General features: G+C 41.9%; 3 protein-coding genes across 6 annotated transcripts; 2 read left to right on the plus strand and 1 right to left on the minus strand.

The window, feature by feature from the left end:
* The first annotated feature begins 260 nt into the window (after positions 1 to 260).
* Slik (Sterile20-like kinase) lies at positions 261 to 13,638 on the plus strand. 4 transcript variants are annotated; one of them, XR_013493742.1, is made up of 13 exons: positions 261 to 518; positions 1,533 to 2,141; positions 2,214 to 2,378; positions 2,439 to 2,637; positions 2,711 to 2,841; positions 2,908 to 3,231; positions 4,273 to 4,357; positions 4,440 to 4,600; positions 4,676 to 5,154; positions 5,229 to 5,770; positions 5,846 to 8,049; positions 8,318 to 9,696; positions 9,869 to 10,007. XR_013493742.1 is itself a non-coding variant. In XM_078176930.1 (13 exons), exons 2-13 carry the CDS (start codon positions 1,983 to 1,985, stop codon positions 10,077 to 10,079), a joined length of 4,599 nt encoding a protein of 1,532 aa, XP_078033056.1. In that variant the 5' UTR covers positions 261 to 518; positions 1,533 to 1,982; the 3' UTR covers positions 10,080 to 13,638. The 4 variants fall into 4 exon arrangements, 2 of the variants coding, with proteins under 2 accessions (XP_078033056.1, XP_078033055.1); XM_078176930.1 differs by lacking the exon at positions 8,318 to 9,696 and adding an exon at positions 10,071 to 13,638 and having other exon boundaries at positions 9,869 to 10,009; XM_078176929.1 differs by lacking the exon at positions 8,318 to 9,696 and adding an exon at positions 10,094 to 13,638 and having other exon boundaries at positions 9,869 to 10,009.
* Positions 13,639 to 13,762: 124 nt separating this feature from the next.
* On the plus strand, positions 13,763 to 16,185 carry LOC144467932 (uncharacterized). Its single transcript, XM_078176954.1, has 7 exons — positions 13,763 to 13,955; positions 14,312 to 14,542; positions 14,610 to 14,751; positions 14,931 to 15,067; positions 15,143 to 15,346; positions 15,443 to 15,728; positions 15,812 to 16,185. Exons 2-7 carry the CDS (start codon positions 14,331 to 14,333, stop codon positions 16,121 to 16,123), a joined length of 1,293 nt encoding a protein of 430 aa, XP_078033080.1. The 5' UTR covers positions 13,763 to 13,955; positions 14,312 to 14,330; the 3' UTR covers positions 16,124 to 16,185.
* LOC144467934 (trypsin-7) lies at positions 16,138 to 17,695 on the minus strand. The gene is made up of 6 exons (XM_078176956.1): positions 17,406 to 17,695; positions 17,224 to 17,306; positions 16,984 to 17,072; positions 16,637 to 16,898; positions 16,409 to 16,561; positions 16,138 to 16,347 (listed from the first exon to the last, which is right to left on the minus strand). Exons 1-6 carry the CDS (start codon positions 17,482 to 17,484, stop codon positions 16,201 to 16,203), a joined length of 813 nt encoding a protein of 270 aa, XP_078033082.1. The 5' UTR covers positions 17,485 to 17,695; the 3' UTR covers positions 16,138 to 16,200.
* Between the last annotated feature and the right edge of the window lie 1,192 nt (positions 17,696 to 18,887).

The raw sequence follows: 18,887 nt of genomic DNA on the forward strand, positions 1-18,887 counted from the left end.
GTCAAAAAATATTTCTACGTGCGTAAACTATGATTGGAACTAATAGTGCTTTCGTCGACAATAGTTCAGTTCTAAGCGATTGATTAATGGTCATCGACGATCGTATTTCTGTCGGCCTACGTACACTGCGAAATACATGTATATACAGTATTAAGAGGACGATTTAAAAAAAAAATGCATTTGAAATGCATTTGTGCGTTTCTAAGCTGGAGAGCCTCTTGCAGAACACAGGCACACTTGCCGATTGGTTACGTCACTTCCAGGCGTGGTGCGGTGCAATGTGTTATGTGCGTGTGCTACTGAAAATGGCCGTGTACGTACGGGTCCGTCTAGTTTACTGATTTCGACATACTTTTTTCGCGTTTCCACGACTATTTTTGGGTGATGAACAGTGGAATTTGTTCGGATACACATAGTTCGGGATATCGTGCGAAGCAAAGTTTTCAGTGCAACGTCAATGGTTGCAAACCAAGACAAAGTGTGCCTGTTTCGCCAACGGTGGATCATTAAAAGAGAAGGTGAGCAGAGGATGTGTCCACAGAGATTTTTTTTCGACGATTGTATTTTTCATCGAATAATCGTACACAATGCTTGTGTCGGCAATAATTGGCAACGTATTTGCCCCATCGTTTCGTGCCACTGAAATTGGAATGCTCTTTAACATTGTACCACATCTTGCTCGTCGAGAGAAATGCGTATCCTATCGGCTTTGGCAGATCACAAACTACATAAGATGACTTCATGAAAATCTCGTCGACGCGTTTGATTTGAGTTCATGTGTTATTTCGAGTGTACGGATCATTTACAATTCCTGTCAATTGGTCTTCATTACGACGGATTTGATCGTCGATACTTCTTCGATTCGTAGAAGATGGGGAAAGTGTATTTACAAAACGATGGCGGACAAATACGACCGAGATTACTTGTCAAAATTGTGTCAATCTCGTGACCGTCAAGTTTCGACATTTTTCAGAGCTTATGTGCTTTTAAATCTCTCATTAAGCTTATGGATGTTTTAATGTTATTGCATTTATCGAATTAAGTATGCATATCTTTGGTTGATATTTAAGAAATGATTAAATTTAATTGAATTTTATATTTTTTGGAAACAAATAATAACTATTAATACATGTTATAAATATGATTACAAGTATGATTTCATATACAATTAAGCAGACTATATGAAAGAATATACTATAATACATATATTCCAAATGTTATTATAATCATTTTGTTTGAGGTATAAAACAATGTGCCTGTTTAACATTATTTTTTATTAGAAATGATTTGTAACAGAGTTAATTTTTTAGTGAGTATTAGACAAAATTATGCCACAGTGTATAAAACTAGAGGTCTCTTTAGTTGGAATGTTGTTCTGTTAGCTATGTCCTAGTTTTCTCTATCAATGGAATTTGTATAGTAATACAGACTCTATTCTGGAAGAAAGCAGCTAAATACTTTGCTTCTCTCTATCAGTGGAATGCCATTTTATCTAAAAGATAATAATTCTTAGTGATATTTTTTTATTTCAGCCTCGTATTTGTTCAAGTGGAAATAAGGGATAATTAATAATGGGTTTGATTGTTGCTACACACATTGCTGACGATCATAGTGACGGATCTATCGTTTTCTGAACATCGATTATAAGTTGTCAAGATGCGGGAGAGATTTGGTATAATCCCCTGGTATCGAGTGGGGATTTGAACTATATCTTTTTCTGAAATTTTCTATCAAGGTAGAGAATACATTGATACAATAAAAAGTATGATATGCTATATTTAAAGAATGGGAAAAGATGATTTCATACATCTTGTAACTGTTGCACGTTACAATGAATTATTCAAGCACTAAATAAGTTAATGTTTAAGTGCAGAAATAAAGTAGATATTTCTTGTTAGTGGTATTATTATTGAATTTTATAACATAATGTAATAGAAGTACAGTTTTTATACACGTGAATGTATTGAAAGAATATCATAAAAATGTCATTCTTATCGAATTTAAAAAAAGCATTCCACTTTGGTGGTAATGATGCAAAGAAAAAAAAGTTATATAATAATATTAAAATGGACTGTAACCCAGAAGAATTCTGGGAAATGGTGGGTGAACTTGGAGATGGAGCATTTGGCAAAGTGTATAAGGTAAATTATGAAATATTTTAATCGACTAATGCCTGTATTATTGTGATTAAATGCTCGTTTTATATTTTTTAGGCACAGCATAAACAAACGAATCAGCTAGCTGCTGCAAAAATGTGTGCCCTTGAAGGAGAAGACGATCTTAGTGATTTTATGATTGAAATAGACATATTATCAGAATGTAAACATCCAAATGTTGTCGAATTACATGAAGCATATTTTATAGAGGGCAAACTATGGGTATGTTTTTGGATTGTACAACAAACTGAGCTTTATTTAATTATTTTTATAATTCTATAGATGCTGATAGAATATTGTGATGGTGGTGCTGTTGATTCCATAATGGTGGAATTGCAGAAAGCTTTAACAGAACCGCAAATAGCTTATATATGTCAACATATGACTAAAGGACTTGCATTTTTACACAAATCCAAAGTAATCCACAGGGATTTAAAGGCAGGAAATGTTCTCTTAACAATGGCTGGAGGAGTGAAAATCGGTAAATTTTGCATTTGTGATTCTTAACGACATATCAATTGAAAAAATGAGCTAATGAATTTTTAATTTCACAGCTGATTTTGGAGTATCTGCGAAAAATAAGCATACATTACAAAAACATGATACGTTTATTGGTACACCATACTGGATGGCACCGGAAGTAGTTTTATGCGAAACATTTCGGGATAATCCTTATGATTTCAAAGTAAGCAATACACTTTATAATATACGATTCGATAACGTGTGTAATTGAAAATGTTTTTTAATGTAGGTAGATATATGGTCGCTCGGGATTACCCTAATCGAATTTGCGCAAATCGAGCCTCCAAACCACGAAATGTCACCAATGCGGGTACTCCTAAAAATACAAAAGAGTGACCCACCGAAACTTGAGCAACCTGGGAAGTGGAGTAAAGATTTTAATGATTTTATTGCGAAGGCTCTTATAAAAGATCCAACATCAAGACCTCCAGCTGATGAACTATTAAAGCATTCGTTTATCAATCGGAATTTGGATTCAAAACCAATTAGGGACTTGCTCTTGGAGTACAAAGCCGATGTCGTCGAAGAGGAATTGGTCGATGAGGAAGCAGAGGTGCGTTTTCTTTTTCGATTGATTCTAAGAATCGATTTAATACAAATTGCAACTTGCAATTATTTCACGATTATAAATTATGATTAGAAACTTGTATATATATATGTATGTATGTATATACATTGTTACACGCTTTCATCTTGATAGAAGGCAAAAATGGCGAAAAAACACAAAGAACTATATCAGCGGATCGGTAAGCTGCTTTTGAATGAAATAAGAACTGCAATAAACAAACGTATTAGTTGCTACGAAGTAATTAGAAATTGATAATCTAAAGAAAAAAAATTGGTATTTTGACGGGTCGTTGATGCTTTTATTTCAATTATATAAAAAGTATACGATTATACTTTCCATATTCATGCATGATAGTTGTAAATAAAATGTTGAGAGAACTCGTGCATGCGATACTCGATGTTTAATTACGTTTTATACTTAATTTGCCAAACCAACATATAGCAGAGTAATTTTTATTTAAAAGGAATGAGCGTTTTTAATTATTCTTATACTTCTTGTTAGTCGCATATCATTACATAGAATCAAGATTTTGAAAATTCAAAAGAATTTGAAATTTCTCGCCCCTACATGTACTCTAATGAAACCCTGATAATTATGTTGTTGTAATTTGGATGATTTGGCTGTGCATGCGGCTCTCCTGGGCCTCGCCAGCCCCATCACCCCTGCGTTTGTCAGGTCAGTAGCTTATGCAATTACTGCTGTCTAATTTAATTTCAATATGCATATTGTATTTTGTACGTGTATTACTATAATTGTGTGCTATCTTCGTTTTATTTTCAGACTGCAATGCATAAGCTATTTGCAATGTATCATATTCACGTTTACATATTGCTTAGAATATTTTTATTGTATTTTATTAACTCGTCGATGAACGCGGACAGTTTTTCTTATTGCGTTACACGACTTCTAACATCGTTTGCAGGATAAAAACTATATTTTTCGTTGATATAATCATTGTAAATAAGTAACGATAAGAACCTCGTATTTCGTCATATGATTAACACCTCTTGTAAACGAATATTGCAGGAGCAACGCACATCTCAGCTTCCTCTGGAGGTGGATCAGCTCGGAGATGACTCTGCATCTATGCGCAGTGACGCTGATGTCAAGAGTAAGTTGTAATCTTGTATGAAATACGTCAGCTACGGTAACGAAAGAAAAACTAATCACTTTGAAAATCATTGACTGTTTAGTTTCTGAGAAAGAAAATCTTGCCGCATCACCCGTATCTGCGAAAAAAGAAGAGAGCCACAAACGAGAGATCAACAGAGATGGTGAGAAGGAGGACAGGAACAAGAAATTACGGAAAGCGGAATCTAAAGAGAATATACCTGTGTCTGTTGAGAAAAAACAAGTACATATTTTTCATTTATTCCGTTCATAATTTTGGTCGAATATGGGAAGTAATATTTGTGTATGGTTTCTCTAGGCACCTAAACCACCTAGTACAAGCGAAGCAAACGAACGTAGAGTATCTCGGGAGAAAGGTCCTGCTCCTCCTCCACCTCCTATGCGACAGGATAGTAAAAATGAGGATAAGGAAAATAATTTGAAGATTTCTGATAAGCAGAACGTCATCGAGGTATTAGACCAATGTAAGAGCACTGAGGACAGCAAACAGGAAAAACGCTCGTTATCAGACGGTCGAGACATGGTAGAGAGGGAACAAACAGGCTTGGATACTGAGAAACAGAGCATTAAAGATAGTTTTGAGAAATTAACAGCTGGTAATGAGAAGGAGAAGGATACGAGACAATTGATAGCCGAGGGTAAAGCGACGAGTCAGTTATCCAGAATGGAATTACCATTGGAAGAAAAGAGAAAATCCGCTCCAGTTAGACCAGAGTCAACAGAGGATTGGTCAAAGCCAGCATTCAACAAACAATCCTCGTTAGAAGAGAGAAGCAGGTGCTGTGATTACATGCATAGATTTGTTCACATTATATTGTATTTTCAATATACTGATGTCTGATTGTTTTCAGAGGCGAGACAAAATCTGTTGACGTGCAAACGAAACGACCATCTATAACAGAAGACAGTCGCAAGAGCTTGCAGGAGAAGCGAAAGTCCGTAGAAGAAAAGTTAAATGCGGTTCTAGAGAAACGATTCTCGATGGATTCTGAAATGCGAACGAACGTTCCATCGTTGGAAACGTTGTCGCGTCGAGAAATGGCCGGTTCAAACGCAATCTTGCCTGAAAATAACATTGTTAAAGCATGCTCCACGGAAAATATCAAGACCGATTACGGAGCGAACAAGGTAGAGTCTGTCGTTAAAAGTCACAGCGAAGGATCGTCTAGATACGATTCGTTGGAGAACTTTTCGGACGAGTTCGATGGGAAACGAGAAAAGAAGAAGAAGTGGTTACACAAGGAACAAACTCGCGAGAGCGTCGCAAATGATGCTTCCACTGGCGAAAAACGAGGTTCTTCGATAAATGTATCAGTAATTACATCGACTCCTATTAGGAGTAGAAGCGCGTCGTCGAGAAGAGGCAGTGGGGACAACGTAGTTGTCATAACCGGTATCACAATATTTTCTATTTCATTAGTAGACTATGAATTTTTATTCGATTAAATCTATCTGAGCAAATTTTTAGGAAAAGCTGACCAAGACATACGTCCAAACACATCAACCGTCCGGATCACGGCCGAAAGTCCAGACTTATCGAATAGTCTAGCGAGCAATATAAGCCAGGTGACAGTCGTGACTACTCATCCTCCGGTATTAGTTGACGCCGTGTCGCCGACGCCTCTCTCTTGCCGACCGTCTCCGACTTCGGAAGTGGTGATCGTTGCAAACGAATTAAACAAGACACAAGTTAACGAAAGCTCAACCGACGACGACGGATTTCCGAGCCTTGACAGTCTGGAGTACACACCGCAGGAACAGCCAATTGTTCTCACGGACGCTTCGAAACGGGTGGGCAAGAAGTTGGATGAGTCCGAAGTGTTGATTGTAAGTCCGATTGTAGACGAGATGCAGGACACTAGTCACGTCTCCGTAGTGACGGTCGGTGACGACAAGGAACAGGTGAAGGACTCCTCCATGCTGAACAAACGCGGCGCAGCGCGAACTGCTTCCTCGCAGAGTCTGCTCGATAGATCGAGCACGAAGAGTGACAGCGGGGATGAGATTACAAAGATGATAGTCGCTGGAACGACTGTCGAGCCTGTGGACGTCGATGACGTGGACCGAAACTCGAAGAAGGTGAACGGTTTGATCAAAACCGACAAGGCGGTTGCGGGTGGCCGCATCGATGATAAGGTTCTCAAAACGATCAGACAGAAGGACACTGGTAAAATGTACAAAGAGAAAAGGATATCTCCGGACAGCTTTGAGGGATCTAGATCGCAGAGTGAGTCCGGCTCAACGAGATCGCACACGCCGAGCAAGAGCATAGATCGCTCGGATGCAGAGTCAATCTCGACCACGATCAGCCAGGACAGCAGAGAATCGAATAAGGAAAACCACATCAGTCAAGGGCAGACGCCGGAAACGGAAGAGGAAGTAGTGTTACGGCGGAAACCCGATTACGCTCGCGATATACCGCGGCAGACCAAAACGAAGGAGGACATACAGATGATGAATTTAAAGAAAAAGACAAGAAAGCGAACTAGGAAATTTGAGATAGACGGAGTGGTAGTTACGACGACCACGTCCAAGGTGATCTACGGCGATGATGAGAACGGTAAAGTCTATGATGATCAGATATTTAGGAAGCAGGAGTTGAGGGAGCTGAAAATGCTGCAGAAAATGGAGCAAAAACAGTTCCAAGACTTATCGCAGAAGGCCCAGTTCAACAAGGACCAACAGGAGAAGCGTTTCGAGCAGGAACGCCAGCTCTTGGAGCGGAACGCAGAAACCGATTTGGAAACGCTTAGCCGGCAGCAGAGGCAGCAAATCGAGCGAGCTGAAGCACAGCAGGAGGCTGACCTTAGGTTGGCCTCGAAGAAGATTCGTAGTGAGCAGGAGAGGGAACTGAAACAGTTCCGGGAGAATCTCAAACAGGAACTCAGACTGCTGAAGCAAGAGGTAGACTTGATGCCGAAAGACAAGCGGAAGAGCGCGTTCAAGATTCGAAAGGAGAAGCTTGAGGCCGAGCACGAGGAAAGAGAGAAACACTTTTTGGATAAGCTGAACGAAAGTCATGAGCTCTCTCTGAGGAGGTTGTCCGACAGCCACCGGGAGAAGATCGCGTTGATGGAGAGGCAATTCTTGCAGCAGAAACAACAGCTGATGAGGGCTCGGGAGTCGGCGATCTGGGAGCAAGAGGAACGACACATACACGAGAAGCAGCAGTTGCTGAAAAAACAGCTCAAGGACATCTTCTTCCTGCAAAGGCATCAGATGCTGATTCGCCACGAGAAAGAGCTTGAGCAAATGAAGCGGATGAACCAGAGGAAGGAGGAGGAGTTGGTCAAGCGGCAGACTGTAGAGCGCAGAAACCTGCCGAAGCGAATCCGCAACGAAATGAAGGCGCGCGAGATGATGTTCCGGGAGTCGATGAGGATCTCGGTAATTGCGCCAGATCCGGATGCCGAGCGGGAAAAGCTGAAGAAATTTCAGGAAAATGAGAAGAAGAGATATAGGGCAGAGCAACAGCGGTTCGAATTAAAGCACTCGAGGCAACTTGAGGAAGTGAGAGCGCAGAGCGACGCCACCATCAAAGAACTGGAACAGTTGCAGAACGAGAAGAGAAAAATGCTGATGGAGCATGAAACCTTGAAGTTGAAGGAGCTGGAAGAAGCGTACGGTAAAGAATTACGCGAGTGGAAGGCGCAGTTGAAGCCTCGCAAACAGGTAAACGAAATGATTATCTTTTTACAGGAACAATACATATTCTTTTGCACGGTTTTGCTTTTTCTCTCCCCTCACTGATATCTTTTCTCTTTTATTTCTCTTTTTTTTCTCTAGTATTTCAGTGCGAATCACACTATTGCGTAGAAATTTAGACTTTCATGCGCTGGTATTATTGGTAATTACAGCGAGATCAAAAGTAAAGGTACCCCGTACCGGAGTATGTCTGAACCGGCCTATACTGAAATAAGTGTTAATGTACTTGTTATAGAAGTTAGAGGCTGAGCTGTCGGCTGAAATGGACGCGTTGGAAGCTCGCTACCGAGACTATTTCCCCTCGGGTCTTAGTCGTCTCTCTGTTCCACCTTTAGACTATTCTAACATCTTTCATTTCGATCGCTGGAAGAAGTCGCCACGTTTGCCCCGCTCCACTCCCGCGTCCCCTTCCCCGTTCACCATTCCAAGGGTATCGTTGAGGATCGGTAGTTCGGACACTGGCTCCGTAAATGGCATGCTTTCGCGAAGTCATTCGAAACCGGACCTGGTACCATCCTCCTCGCCTCGTAGATAGTGCTTCTCCCTACGATTGTTGACAATCTTTACTCCCTTTCTTCCTGCTAGAGAAGTTTCCAAGTAAAACCATTTGACCCGTTTTATTTTTTGTCAGGCTGACCATTTCGATGCGGCCGAACAGCGATATTTCAGTTTCAAACTTCTTGCTTTCTACAGTTTGCTTAGCGAATGAAGCTTTTATTTCGAAACTTCTCCGTTATATCGTTCTATGTATTTAAACATTAGAGGATAACATGTTTGCTTTACTTACCGTTGCTTCGTTATTATATACATTTAATGCAAATTACTATTATATACGTACATCTATTACACGTTTACATGTAGACACTACACGCAAATACACTTCTCAGAGAGTTTTCATAAATTGAACGTAGTTAAAGAAGAAAAACATGTCGAAGATATGTATCAATGTTTTGGGGGTTCGCACGATGGTCAAATAACATGTGCAGTCAGTAGTGGTATTATAGAGAGTGTATTAATTTATAACATTGTACATTTGGCCGTATATCTTGGGCACTAGAAACTCGGCGATTATGTTACTTATCGTTAAGAGAAAACAAGAGCTTGTTCGTTGATAACCAAATGTGGTTTAGCGTCAAGAGATGCTAAGTGAGCGTGTGGTTGTTCGCATCGATTAACTCGTTGAATATTGTGCGCTACCTCGTGTACCACGTGTACCTCGTGCACCTTCGTGTCGCAAATTGTTCGTGCTCTTGCCAACCTTGTTACGCATTCCTTTGGATACTCATTGTCGATTGTGATACTCATTCTCGGTAACAGTGTTGAGAGGTCCAGGTGCGATTATCCGATAACATAGTAGGGGTGAGTCGGTGGTGAGATTTGTGGTAACTGCTCTGTGTTTTGTATACTGATCGGAAGAGTAGTGATCTGTCCGCGGGGTTGAACGCTTACACGTGTTCATGTCCAGTTTCCACTCGTATGTATAAGTGTCTCCAATGTGTACGTTCGATTACATTGCAACTACCCTTGCGTTACATGCTCCTTATAAGAACCTTGAAAAAAGAGATTCCCCGAGTGGATAATCAGAGAACGGTCTACCTAGGTAAAGAGAACAAGGTCAGTTAAATAAATCCACGTTGATGGAATTACGCTACATATCTCGAGTATCGAGTAGAAGTCGAGTAACTTTATGAAATATTCAATTGTACTCTTGATATTCAGTTTGACTTGGTCCGCGAGACGAAAGCGGGGAATTCACTTTCTAAACGGTGTTGATTTCACGTTTCAGAGATTGGAAGAGCAGTTTGCTCTGCAGCTGGAGGAACAGGAGGCGATTTACGGACCAAGCGCGATACCGTTGTGCTTGCCGGCGGATCTTCCGGATTTGACGCATCACACGGCCGGTTCGACGCGCAGCTCGCTCTCCTCGGTGAGCGAGGGTTAATTCAAACGAGCCCGATCACCGTTCGACTAATATCCGGATCTTCCAGAAACCTTGATAACTTTCTCGTAGGGAGTACGGTGGTGCCTCTTTCGAAGCTAGCGCGGCGAAGGCGAATACTTAACAGGATTTTGCGAAGATAGGTCCATCCTTATCGGTACCGCCGAGCGCGTTCACCAATGGTATAACTTCCGTCGTCCGATATCGGAGAACGAGCACGCATGAAAATGGAACACACAAAGAGAAAGAATCTTACCGCAACGATCGTCAGACGCACAGATCATCGCATCGAATCGTAGAGAGTGGTAATCACAATACTACCTTGAACATGTGATCCCAGTTATATTTTGCATACAGAAAATAAAGAATTTGCGATGTCTTATGAACATTGATTAACTCGTTGGTTAACATTGTACGGATCTTAGAAAAACATATGTTTTTTCTGAAAATGTAGCCGACTATTAACCGACGAATGAACGAATCTTTGTAAAATGTTGAATAACGTCAGTCTTTAATAATGCTGTCCGATTCGATGCGAGGAGAACGCAGGTAGCGGTAGCGTCCAGTGTCTAGTGTGTTCGAAAGATGCCTAGCCAATTTTCTACGTAGGTGAAAGCATACCCGGAGATAATATATTTTCGCTCGCAACTCTAATTACGAGTGCCGTTCAAGCGCACGCTGATCCAAAGATTTGAGATCGGTTTCGAGACGATTTGGAATTAGTTTCGAATCGGTTTTAAATCGCCGTGCGATCCGTGTATTTCGAATCCGTGTATCTCGAGGGCCCGTGCATGATTTTTTTTTTCGAACGCGAATCGAGCTACACGAATCTATTTTTTAGCGAATAATAATAAACACGTTTAAACACTACGAATCAAAGGTTTACGCCAAATATGTACACAAATGTATGGTTGCTTGTTGTGCGGCTACGTGGCTCGGCGACGTTAGAGAAAAAGAGATGAAACGATTGTATAAGAGAGCGATAGAGAAGGCAGTCTCTTTTTCCAATCCATGTTCAAAACGAATATGAGTGGCTGACGTGGCCCCCGTAGATGCAGAAGTATATTTGTATAAAATATTTCTTTTCTTTTCTTTTCATTTCTTCAGCATTGTATTCTCTTGTCTTCTCGCTTGTCGTTTGTACATTGTCACTTGTTTTCCTGAATAGGTTTTCTTCGTTTCTCGCGTTGATCCGTCTGAAAGAGAAAAAGAGAGAGAGAGAGAGAATTTTTGCATGTCCCTTAGCAAGAAGTTTTTGTACATACTTATTATAGATAACTGGGACAAATTGTTCAATGTATTTTGAATATTATCTGGCGTGAATGTTTTGTACGACGATCATTTCGACACTGTTCGTTTTCCTGGTTCCTCGCAAAAGACGGAGTTTCCCGTTGTCGACGGAAAAGCGGAGACTGTTTTCCGAAAGAACGAATTCCGTTCGCGTTTCGCGGTAACCCCATGGAACTATTCGACGATGGCACTATTTTTGGATTAAATGTTCTCTTTGAGTGACGTAAAATAGGAATGTCGTGGTCGATGGTCGAACTAGTTAGAGAAAGATAGTGTGCATGAGTGAAAGAGGATATTTGCCAAAGCATATATATACATATATACATATATATATATACGTGCGTATATGTAGAACACACACGTATATTCGTGGAACACGAGGATTATCGAGAACGGTAACGATCGGGTTTTTCGATTACAATTCAAAGTTGGGAGATTTCAGATTTTTATACTAGTTACCGGGAGAGAGAGGTAGAGAGGAGAAAGAGAGACCGAGCGTTTTTCAGAGAAACAGGATCGAGTCACGGTAACGAGAATTTGCACGGTCAAACTTGTATGGAATGTCGTGCGTGAATTTAATAAAACGTAATTTATAAGCGTTGATCGGCGAATATTGCTAGCGGCACGGATGGAATAGACGAGAAAAAGAAAGGTGCGCTTCCGTGAAATGTCGTGAAATTTCCGAATCAGCCTTACACGCAGCGTTTAGGGAATCGATCGCGTTGGTTTGCGCTTGTTCACGCAAAATCGAAAGTATTTATACATTTAACAGCAATTAGAAGAGCGCAGTAACGCAATACACGATAGAACCGAAAGAAGAAAACGCATTGAGAAATCAGCGCGTCGGATGAATTGAACGTCGTCGATTCGTTCGATTTAGTCAACGTTAAGCAGATACTTCTTTCTTTTCGTCTCTTGTTATGCCGAGTATTCTTTTCCCTTTTTTGTTTTGAACATTTTTCAAATTATTGTACGTACAGTATTTAAGCATACGAGACGGTTTTGTTATCATTTTTTCATTCTGTCCTTTATCTTTTCTCTTTCTTATTTTCCTTCTGTTTTCTTTTTTTTTTTTGTTAATACCTGTAGACCCGTTGCACGAATTTCGTTTTAAGCGCGACGCGTGTATCACACGCGTGCGCGCATACTTATAAATAAATTACGGAGGATCAATAGACTGAGAACGAATGAACGAAGAGAGAATCGGGAGATGAGATTATTGTTGATCTGTTCGTTGCGATTAAATGTTTACAGCTGATAGAACTGTTTCGTTGAGCTTTTGTAATTGGACTGTGTCGTCGTTGTCGGCATTAAGGGGTCGGCCTCTCGAACGAAGCGTTTAATCGGCGATCGGAGGAGCATCGGTCCGATTGTTTATAATATTTATTTCGGTGTCGATGAGGAAATATTTCCATTCCTCGCTTCTCTCTGGCAGGAAGTTCACGAGCGGTACAGTGCTCGTCTTTTGGCTCGAGGTTCACTCGAGGATACGGCATGTTCACATCGACGACTAAGACTCGAGTTGTTTAACGAACATCATTTCGCGAGTGTATTCCTCTCGTGAATAGAACCGTTTGGATCGCGTCTGATCGAGGAGAAATCGAAGTAAAAGTTGCCCGGAATAACGGTTTCGTCGGCCGCGTCAGGTGTCTACGCATGTCTGAGCGAGCGTATTGTACAGAAATTCTTGCCACGCTGCGAGAGGAACGTTCGTTCGTATCGTAGATTCTTGTTTACGTCCTTTCTGTTCCTCGAGCAACGTGGAGCAGCGACGCCTCCTCGATGTACTTGCAAGGAAGTTCGCTCGAAAGCGAAGAAAGAACTTCGTAGTAATCAGAAAAATAGCGTGTCCTTAAGAATCAACAAACAAATCTAACGAACATTTTATAAATTTTTTTTCGGGTGGGGGGGAGGAGGGAGCGTTTTTTTCGCTTCCACTGGAACTAAATCAATTAAATCGAATTCAGTTTTACGTATTTGCGATCGTCGTATTCCCATTTTTATAAATTTGCTATAACGAATTGTTACATAGGGAAGAAAGAGAGAAAGCGGAAGAGAGAGAGAGAGAGAGAGAGAGAGAGGGAGCGAAAGAGATAATTTTTTATACACGATAACTCTGGTTTGAGTGGTATGACGCGTCGACTGAGATCTATACTTAAAGATATATGTCGCTGTAACATAGACACTTTACAATTAATTGCTCAGTACTAGGTTATAACTGGATTCAACACGATCATTAATATAGTCCGTAAGACTAATGTTACGATTATTTACACGATAATGTTATTAAGAAATAACGCAATAAATATTTTACTTCTACACGTTGATCACGATAGTTTATTCGCGTAACACGATAATTAACTACCACCATATATCTTCACCTTATCCGTATGAAGCTTATCAAAGCGTACAGTCATACTGTATTTGTTTATTGTTGGAGATCGCGACGATTTTCCAGTGATAATATGCCTGCGGTTTTCGTATTTTTTCCGTTCCCAATTTTGTTTACCTTTCTCAAAAGTTCTGGTCCCCCCTTAGTTCTGATATAAAACCGCGGAAAAACCGAACAATTTTAATAGTCTAGTCGAGGATATCGAGCGTGGAAGACGAATACGACGTTGTGGTTTAATTTTAAAACATCCGAGTAAGTGATCAAAGCAACCGGGCAAAGAACGCGAAAACGGTGTCTCGAATATTTCGGTTTGCGAAAAACGGCTGATTCCGATCGAAGATGCGCGTTTTCTCGATTTTCCGGTTTGTAACAAAACTATCGACCATCGTTGATCCAAGTTAGATCGTTTTTATCTGTCGATCGTTTTCACTTATTTTGAATTTCCCTTGGGTTCGTCGCGGAACGCGGATTGGAAAGGCGCCTCGATCCTCGATCGATCGACGTTTCGGCGATTTTAAGGGCGCGGCTGTTCGAACGTCTGGGAACACAGTGTTTTAGCCCTACATCAACGAATCTAACGAATGCCGTACGATTTTTGCGTTGCATAGGTTATGTGACCGAGCACAGATGGCCGAGCCAGCGAGGATAAGAAAAGTGTGCGTGATAGGAGCCGGCGCCGCCGGTTTGTGCGCTGCCAGACACTTTGCGCGAGATTTCAATTTCGAAGTAAACGTTTTCGAGCAAACGGGCTGCGTTGCCGGCACGTGGGTTTACACCGAGGGAACTGGCCGAGACGAGAACGGCTTGCCTATACACTCGAGCATGTACAGGAATCTGAGGTTCGCTCCGACAAACCGAAACACGGTTTCTTTAACTCATTGTCGTTCATCGAAAACTTTACCGCAGAACCAACCTGCCTGCGAGAATCATGAACTTTCCTGATTATCCGGCGATGAACGCCGTGGAGCCTTGTTGCGTGACGCACCAGCAAGTTCGAACTTACCTGGAAAACTACGCGAAGCATTTCGATTTGCTCGAATACATCCAGGTAAAGATTGCGCAGCGCTTTTAAAGTTAACGCTTCGTCTAACCCGCTGAAAACAAAACGATTGTTCGAAAATTTTGTTCTATAGAATAGTTTTGCAGAAACAATTTTTAACTGAAAGTTTCATGAGTTGCCCTGTCTAGATTAAAAAGTTTGGTTTACCTAACGCCCGGTAATTGCAGTTTAACACGCGAGTAAAATCGGTTCGACTGGACGCCTCTTGGCCAGGTGGTGAGGACAAGTGGACCGTTCGGATCGAAAGATTGAAAACGAAGCAGGAGGAAAAGATCGTTTACGATGCCGTTATGGTCTGCAACGGGTGCGTCACAACCGATTCATGAAATATTCCAATTGCCACGAGTTTCACTAATGATTTTAAATTTGAACGATGCAGGCATTACTTCGATCCCAGCGTGCCGAGTGTGCCCGGAATTGAGACCTTTCCAGGGACGATGATGCACAGTCATTCCTATAGAAAGCCGGAAGACTTCACCGGAAAGACGGTGTTCGTGTTGGGCGCAGCCTCCTCGGGGATCGACATAGCGTTCGATCTGGCGGATCACGCGGCTCAAGTGTATTTGAGCCACAACAACAACAGGTATTCGCGATCGAGTCGAGTAGCTGGAAATTCTTCGAACCCGTTAAATACGTGAAACGTTAGCTGCTGAGAAAATTAACGTAAAGAACGACGTAGGTTGAAGAGCATGTTGCCGGCGAACGTGTCGGAGGTGATGGGCCTGGAGAGAGTAGACGGTTTCCGGTTCCAATTGAAAGATGAGACCACCGTTACCGCGGACACGTTTATTTTTTGCACCGGGTATAAGTACACTTTTCCGTTCCTCGACGAGACCTCTGGGATTCGCGTCGACGGCAATCACGTGACACCGTTGTACAAGCATTTGATCAACATCGATCATCCGACGATGTGCATCGTCGGGGTGCCCCTAATCGTGATACCGTTCCCAATGTTTCACATGCAAGTAATTATAAGATTGTTCGTAATTCGTAATACATTTTTCGCCACTTCTGAAAAGAGCAAAACCTAAGACTTTAAGTGTTCCAGGTACAATACTTCCTGGCTTTGCTGAAGAACAAAGCGAGTTTGCCGTCGAGATCGACGATGCTGGAAGATTCGAAATTAAAGACCGCGAAAAAGAGGCACGCGCACAGGTTGATGGAGAAGCAGTGGGAGTACAACGACTCGTTGGCGGATATGGGCGGTTTCGAGCGACTGCCGTGGTATTACAAGTTTGTCTACGACGAATGGGCCAGTCTGAGAGTGACGGATCTGGTGCACTACAAATCGGCGAAGTTGGTCATCTCCGAGGACGAGGAATCTATCGAGTTGGTCATTCGTCAGAATAAAACAGAATAAATGAAAAAGATATCTCAAGATTAAACTTTATTTTCACAGAGAAAATACAAAGAATAGGTTGCGAACGATCGAATCACCTAGAGCATCATTTTATTCTCAATCCAATCCATAACAGTCCAGACGTCGGTGTAAACGCCAGGCGAATATGGTTCTCCGCAGTCGTCGCCCCACGAAGTGATACCGACCACAGTACCATCGTATACCAACGGCCCGCCAGAGTCGCCCTACGTAAACAATCGACGATAGAGAATGCTCGTGCTCGGGACCATACATGTTCGCGTTTACCTTGCACGCATCCTTGCCTCCCTCCTCGAATCCGTAGCAGATTTGGTGTTTCGTGACCGTGAACCGATTGCTGTAATACATCCGGCAAGTCTCCGTAGGAACTTTCGGAACGATTACGTACTGCAGGTCCTCCGACAGTACCGGATCGTCATCCTGAAAATCCATACGCGTCCCTTAAACGATCGATTTGCTCGCGATAAAACGGTAAATCGGTGGAACTGATCATACTTCGAAATAACCCCAACCGGTGACTAGACCTCGAGTCGCGTCGATGGATTTGGTTACGTCGGTAGGCAGCATCGCCGGAGCTGTAACACTGCTGTAGTTAAACGGCGGCTCTACCTTGATCAAAGCGACGTCGTAGTCGTTGCTGTAAGGATCGTATTTCTCGTGGTAGATCATGAACGTGACGTTGTGGATGGTCCCACCGAAGTCATGTTGACTCGATCCGCTACGCACGGTGACGTTGTACTCAGGTCTGTCGATAAAGCTGTTCGCGTCCGAGAAAAGGTCCCGGAATGTTTAGAAATGGACTTGGAAAAGAGGCTGAACTTTCGAGAGCAGCGTTTACTCACGAAATGACGCAATGGGCCGCTGTTAATCCCCATTCCTCCGCGATGATGGTGGCACCGCACACATGGTTCTTGTTCACCATCATAGATAGCTGCGTATGGACAATTGTTCCATCAGTCGGCTATTCGGTCTCGCGATTTCCTCGCGATTCCTAGGGTTGTTTAATACGCTTGACAACGATTACATCAAAAGCAACCGTTTCTAACGCGCATGAGATAGCGGGAAATAACACATATACTTGCCATGTACGGGACTTTCGAGATGTCGATCAGAGCTCCTCCGACGATTCGGTCCGGCGATGAATATTGCGATCCGTGGACCGATGCTAAACGATCCAAATTGGTCAATGACAAAACTTTATGGAATGGATCAATATGGATCGTTCGAGCCAAACACGTGGCGTTTACGAACGAATGATACTCACATCCGAGAAGCAGTAGAATCATTTTGGCGAGCTGACGCATGGTCGACCAAGATACCGTTTCTTTCGGATGTACTTGCATATCAGATAATTTTTACCCTGTAAATCACTAATTAAACCTATTCGAACGTGTTCACGCGAAAGCTCCGTACAAACTGTCTAATGATATTCCCGTTGTTATCGCAGCGTTACGTTCATGCAAATATTTTGTGCAGTACATTTTGTATAGTCCTCGGTAAATGTAGAAATGTCCCCGAGCTTAACTTCGAATCGAACTCGCCGTTATTCATTAGTTTACCGAGCTGACGAGGTACTACCGTTTTCTCGATAAACCGCTTGCGCATTTGCTCTGAAGATCGTGGAACAGGTAACGAACGTTCTTATCGCTTCGATCCTCGAGGCTGCATTCATCGAAGGTTCGAGCGATACGTTAACGAGGCGATAGATTTTTCATTCGCGAACAAACGTTCGGCCGTGAACGACACGCGTGCGGTGGTTATCCATATTTCTTCTGGATGCCCCGCGCATAATAATTCGATTGGAATGTTCGTTGTTGTTATCACCGTTTAAATTCAAAAACGGTGAAGATAGGATATCTTCTGCATAACGCTTGTGCACGACAACTCGGCATACGGAGATGCATACCTACGTATCAGTACATAGGGTGTAGTAATAATTAGCACTTTGGGTAGGTAAAGAGTACATCATTAAAGAAATTCGAATAGGTTACTGTTATTATTTATTATATGCGGGTAATAAACACATCAGTCTTAACGAAGATACAAATTAAGTTGAATGAAGATAGGAAAGAAAAATGTAGATGTTTTACGTGACGCCTGTAAACGGCAACCTGACGTGTCCTGATGCCTACGTGTCCGGATATCGGTACAAAGGGGAGTTGACGAGTGTTATCGTGTCTCTTTCGTTCTTCAGAAAGTGTTCTCAGCCGTAAAACAACTTTATTGAAGTTATTCGAGTTATTTAATAGTTTTGAAGAATCGAGTTACAAATGATTTACGATTCAGTAGATCGATTCGGATATGTCATTTGCCAGGTACAATACAGAATGATTTAGAAACGTGGTATCCAAGATTATAACCCCAAATAAATGTACACGTATTTGATCGTTCCGTCATCGCGAATTCATAGTAAAGTCGTTTCCTAAGCTTAATGACAATTTAAGTTAATGTAGTGTCCGGGGCAAGTCCGAATTTTATGGAATTGGTCCGTCAACGGATTGATTAAAGGAAGTCGCTTTTGAAGAATCCTGTAGATTCCCATAGTAATAAAAGAAATTGGCTCCGGATTTAGTACTGACAGCAAACAAGTATAAACGTTTTCTGGCACCTAATAGAATTGTGTTTGGATTTCTCTGTACGTATAAGCCGCAATTGTAGCGCGGGAAGAGCGCACCGAGCCAATCGTTTCTCGAAACAATAGATGCTAGAACAGAGAAAACGGAAGATCGGCGGGTTCGGTGGTTAG

The sequence above is a fragment of the Augochlora pura genome, chromosome 3, assembly GCF_028453695.1.
Source record: "Augochlora pura isolate Apur16 chromosome 3, APUR_v2.2.1, whole genome shotgun sequence".
Lineage (NCBI taxonomy): Eukaryota > Metazoa > Arthropoda > Insecta > Hymenoptera > Halictidae > Augochlora > Augochlora pura.

Bases quoted from the DNA above. Each gene is read 5' to 3' on its own strand.
- Slik (XM_078176929.1), top strand. From the start codon at position 1,983: ATGTCATTCTTATCGAATTTAAAAAAAGCATTCCACTTTGGTGGTAAT. The intron at 3,232-4,272 runs GTGCGTTTTCTT...CGAATATTGCAG, and splicing joins TGGTCGATGAGGAAGCAGAG to GAGCAACGCACATCTCAGCT. The intron at 4,358-4,439 runs GTAAGTTGTAAT...TTGACTGTTTAG, and splicing joins CAGTGACGCTGATGTCAAGA to TTTCTGAGAAAGAAAATCTT.
- LOC144467932 (XM_078176954.1), top strand. From the start codon at position 14,331: ATGGCCGAGCCAGCGAGGATAAGAAAAGTGTGCGTGATAGGAGCCGGC. The intron at 14,752-14,930 runs GTAAAGATTGCG...CGGTAATTGCAG, and splicing joins ATTTGCTCGAATACATCCAG to TTTAACACGCGAGTAAAATC. The intron at 15,068-15,142 runs GTGCGTCACAAC...TGAACGATGCAG, and splicing joins GCCGTTATGGTCTGCAACGG to GCATTACTTCGATCCCAGCG.
- LOC144467934 (XM_078176956.1), bottom strand. From the start codon at position 17,484: ATGCAAGTACATCCGAAAGAAACGGTATCTTGGTCGACCATGCGTCAG. The intron at 17,307-17,405 runs GTGAGTATCATT...TGGATCGTTTAG, and splicing joins GATTCTACTGCTTCTCGGAT to CATCGGTCCACGGATCGCAA. The intron at 16,348-16,408 runs GTAAACGCGAAC...TTGTTTACGTAG, and splicing joins GAGGCAAGGATGCGTGCAAG to GGCGACTCTGGCGGGCCGTT.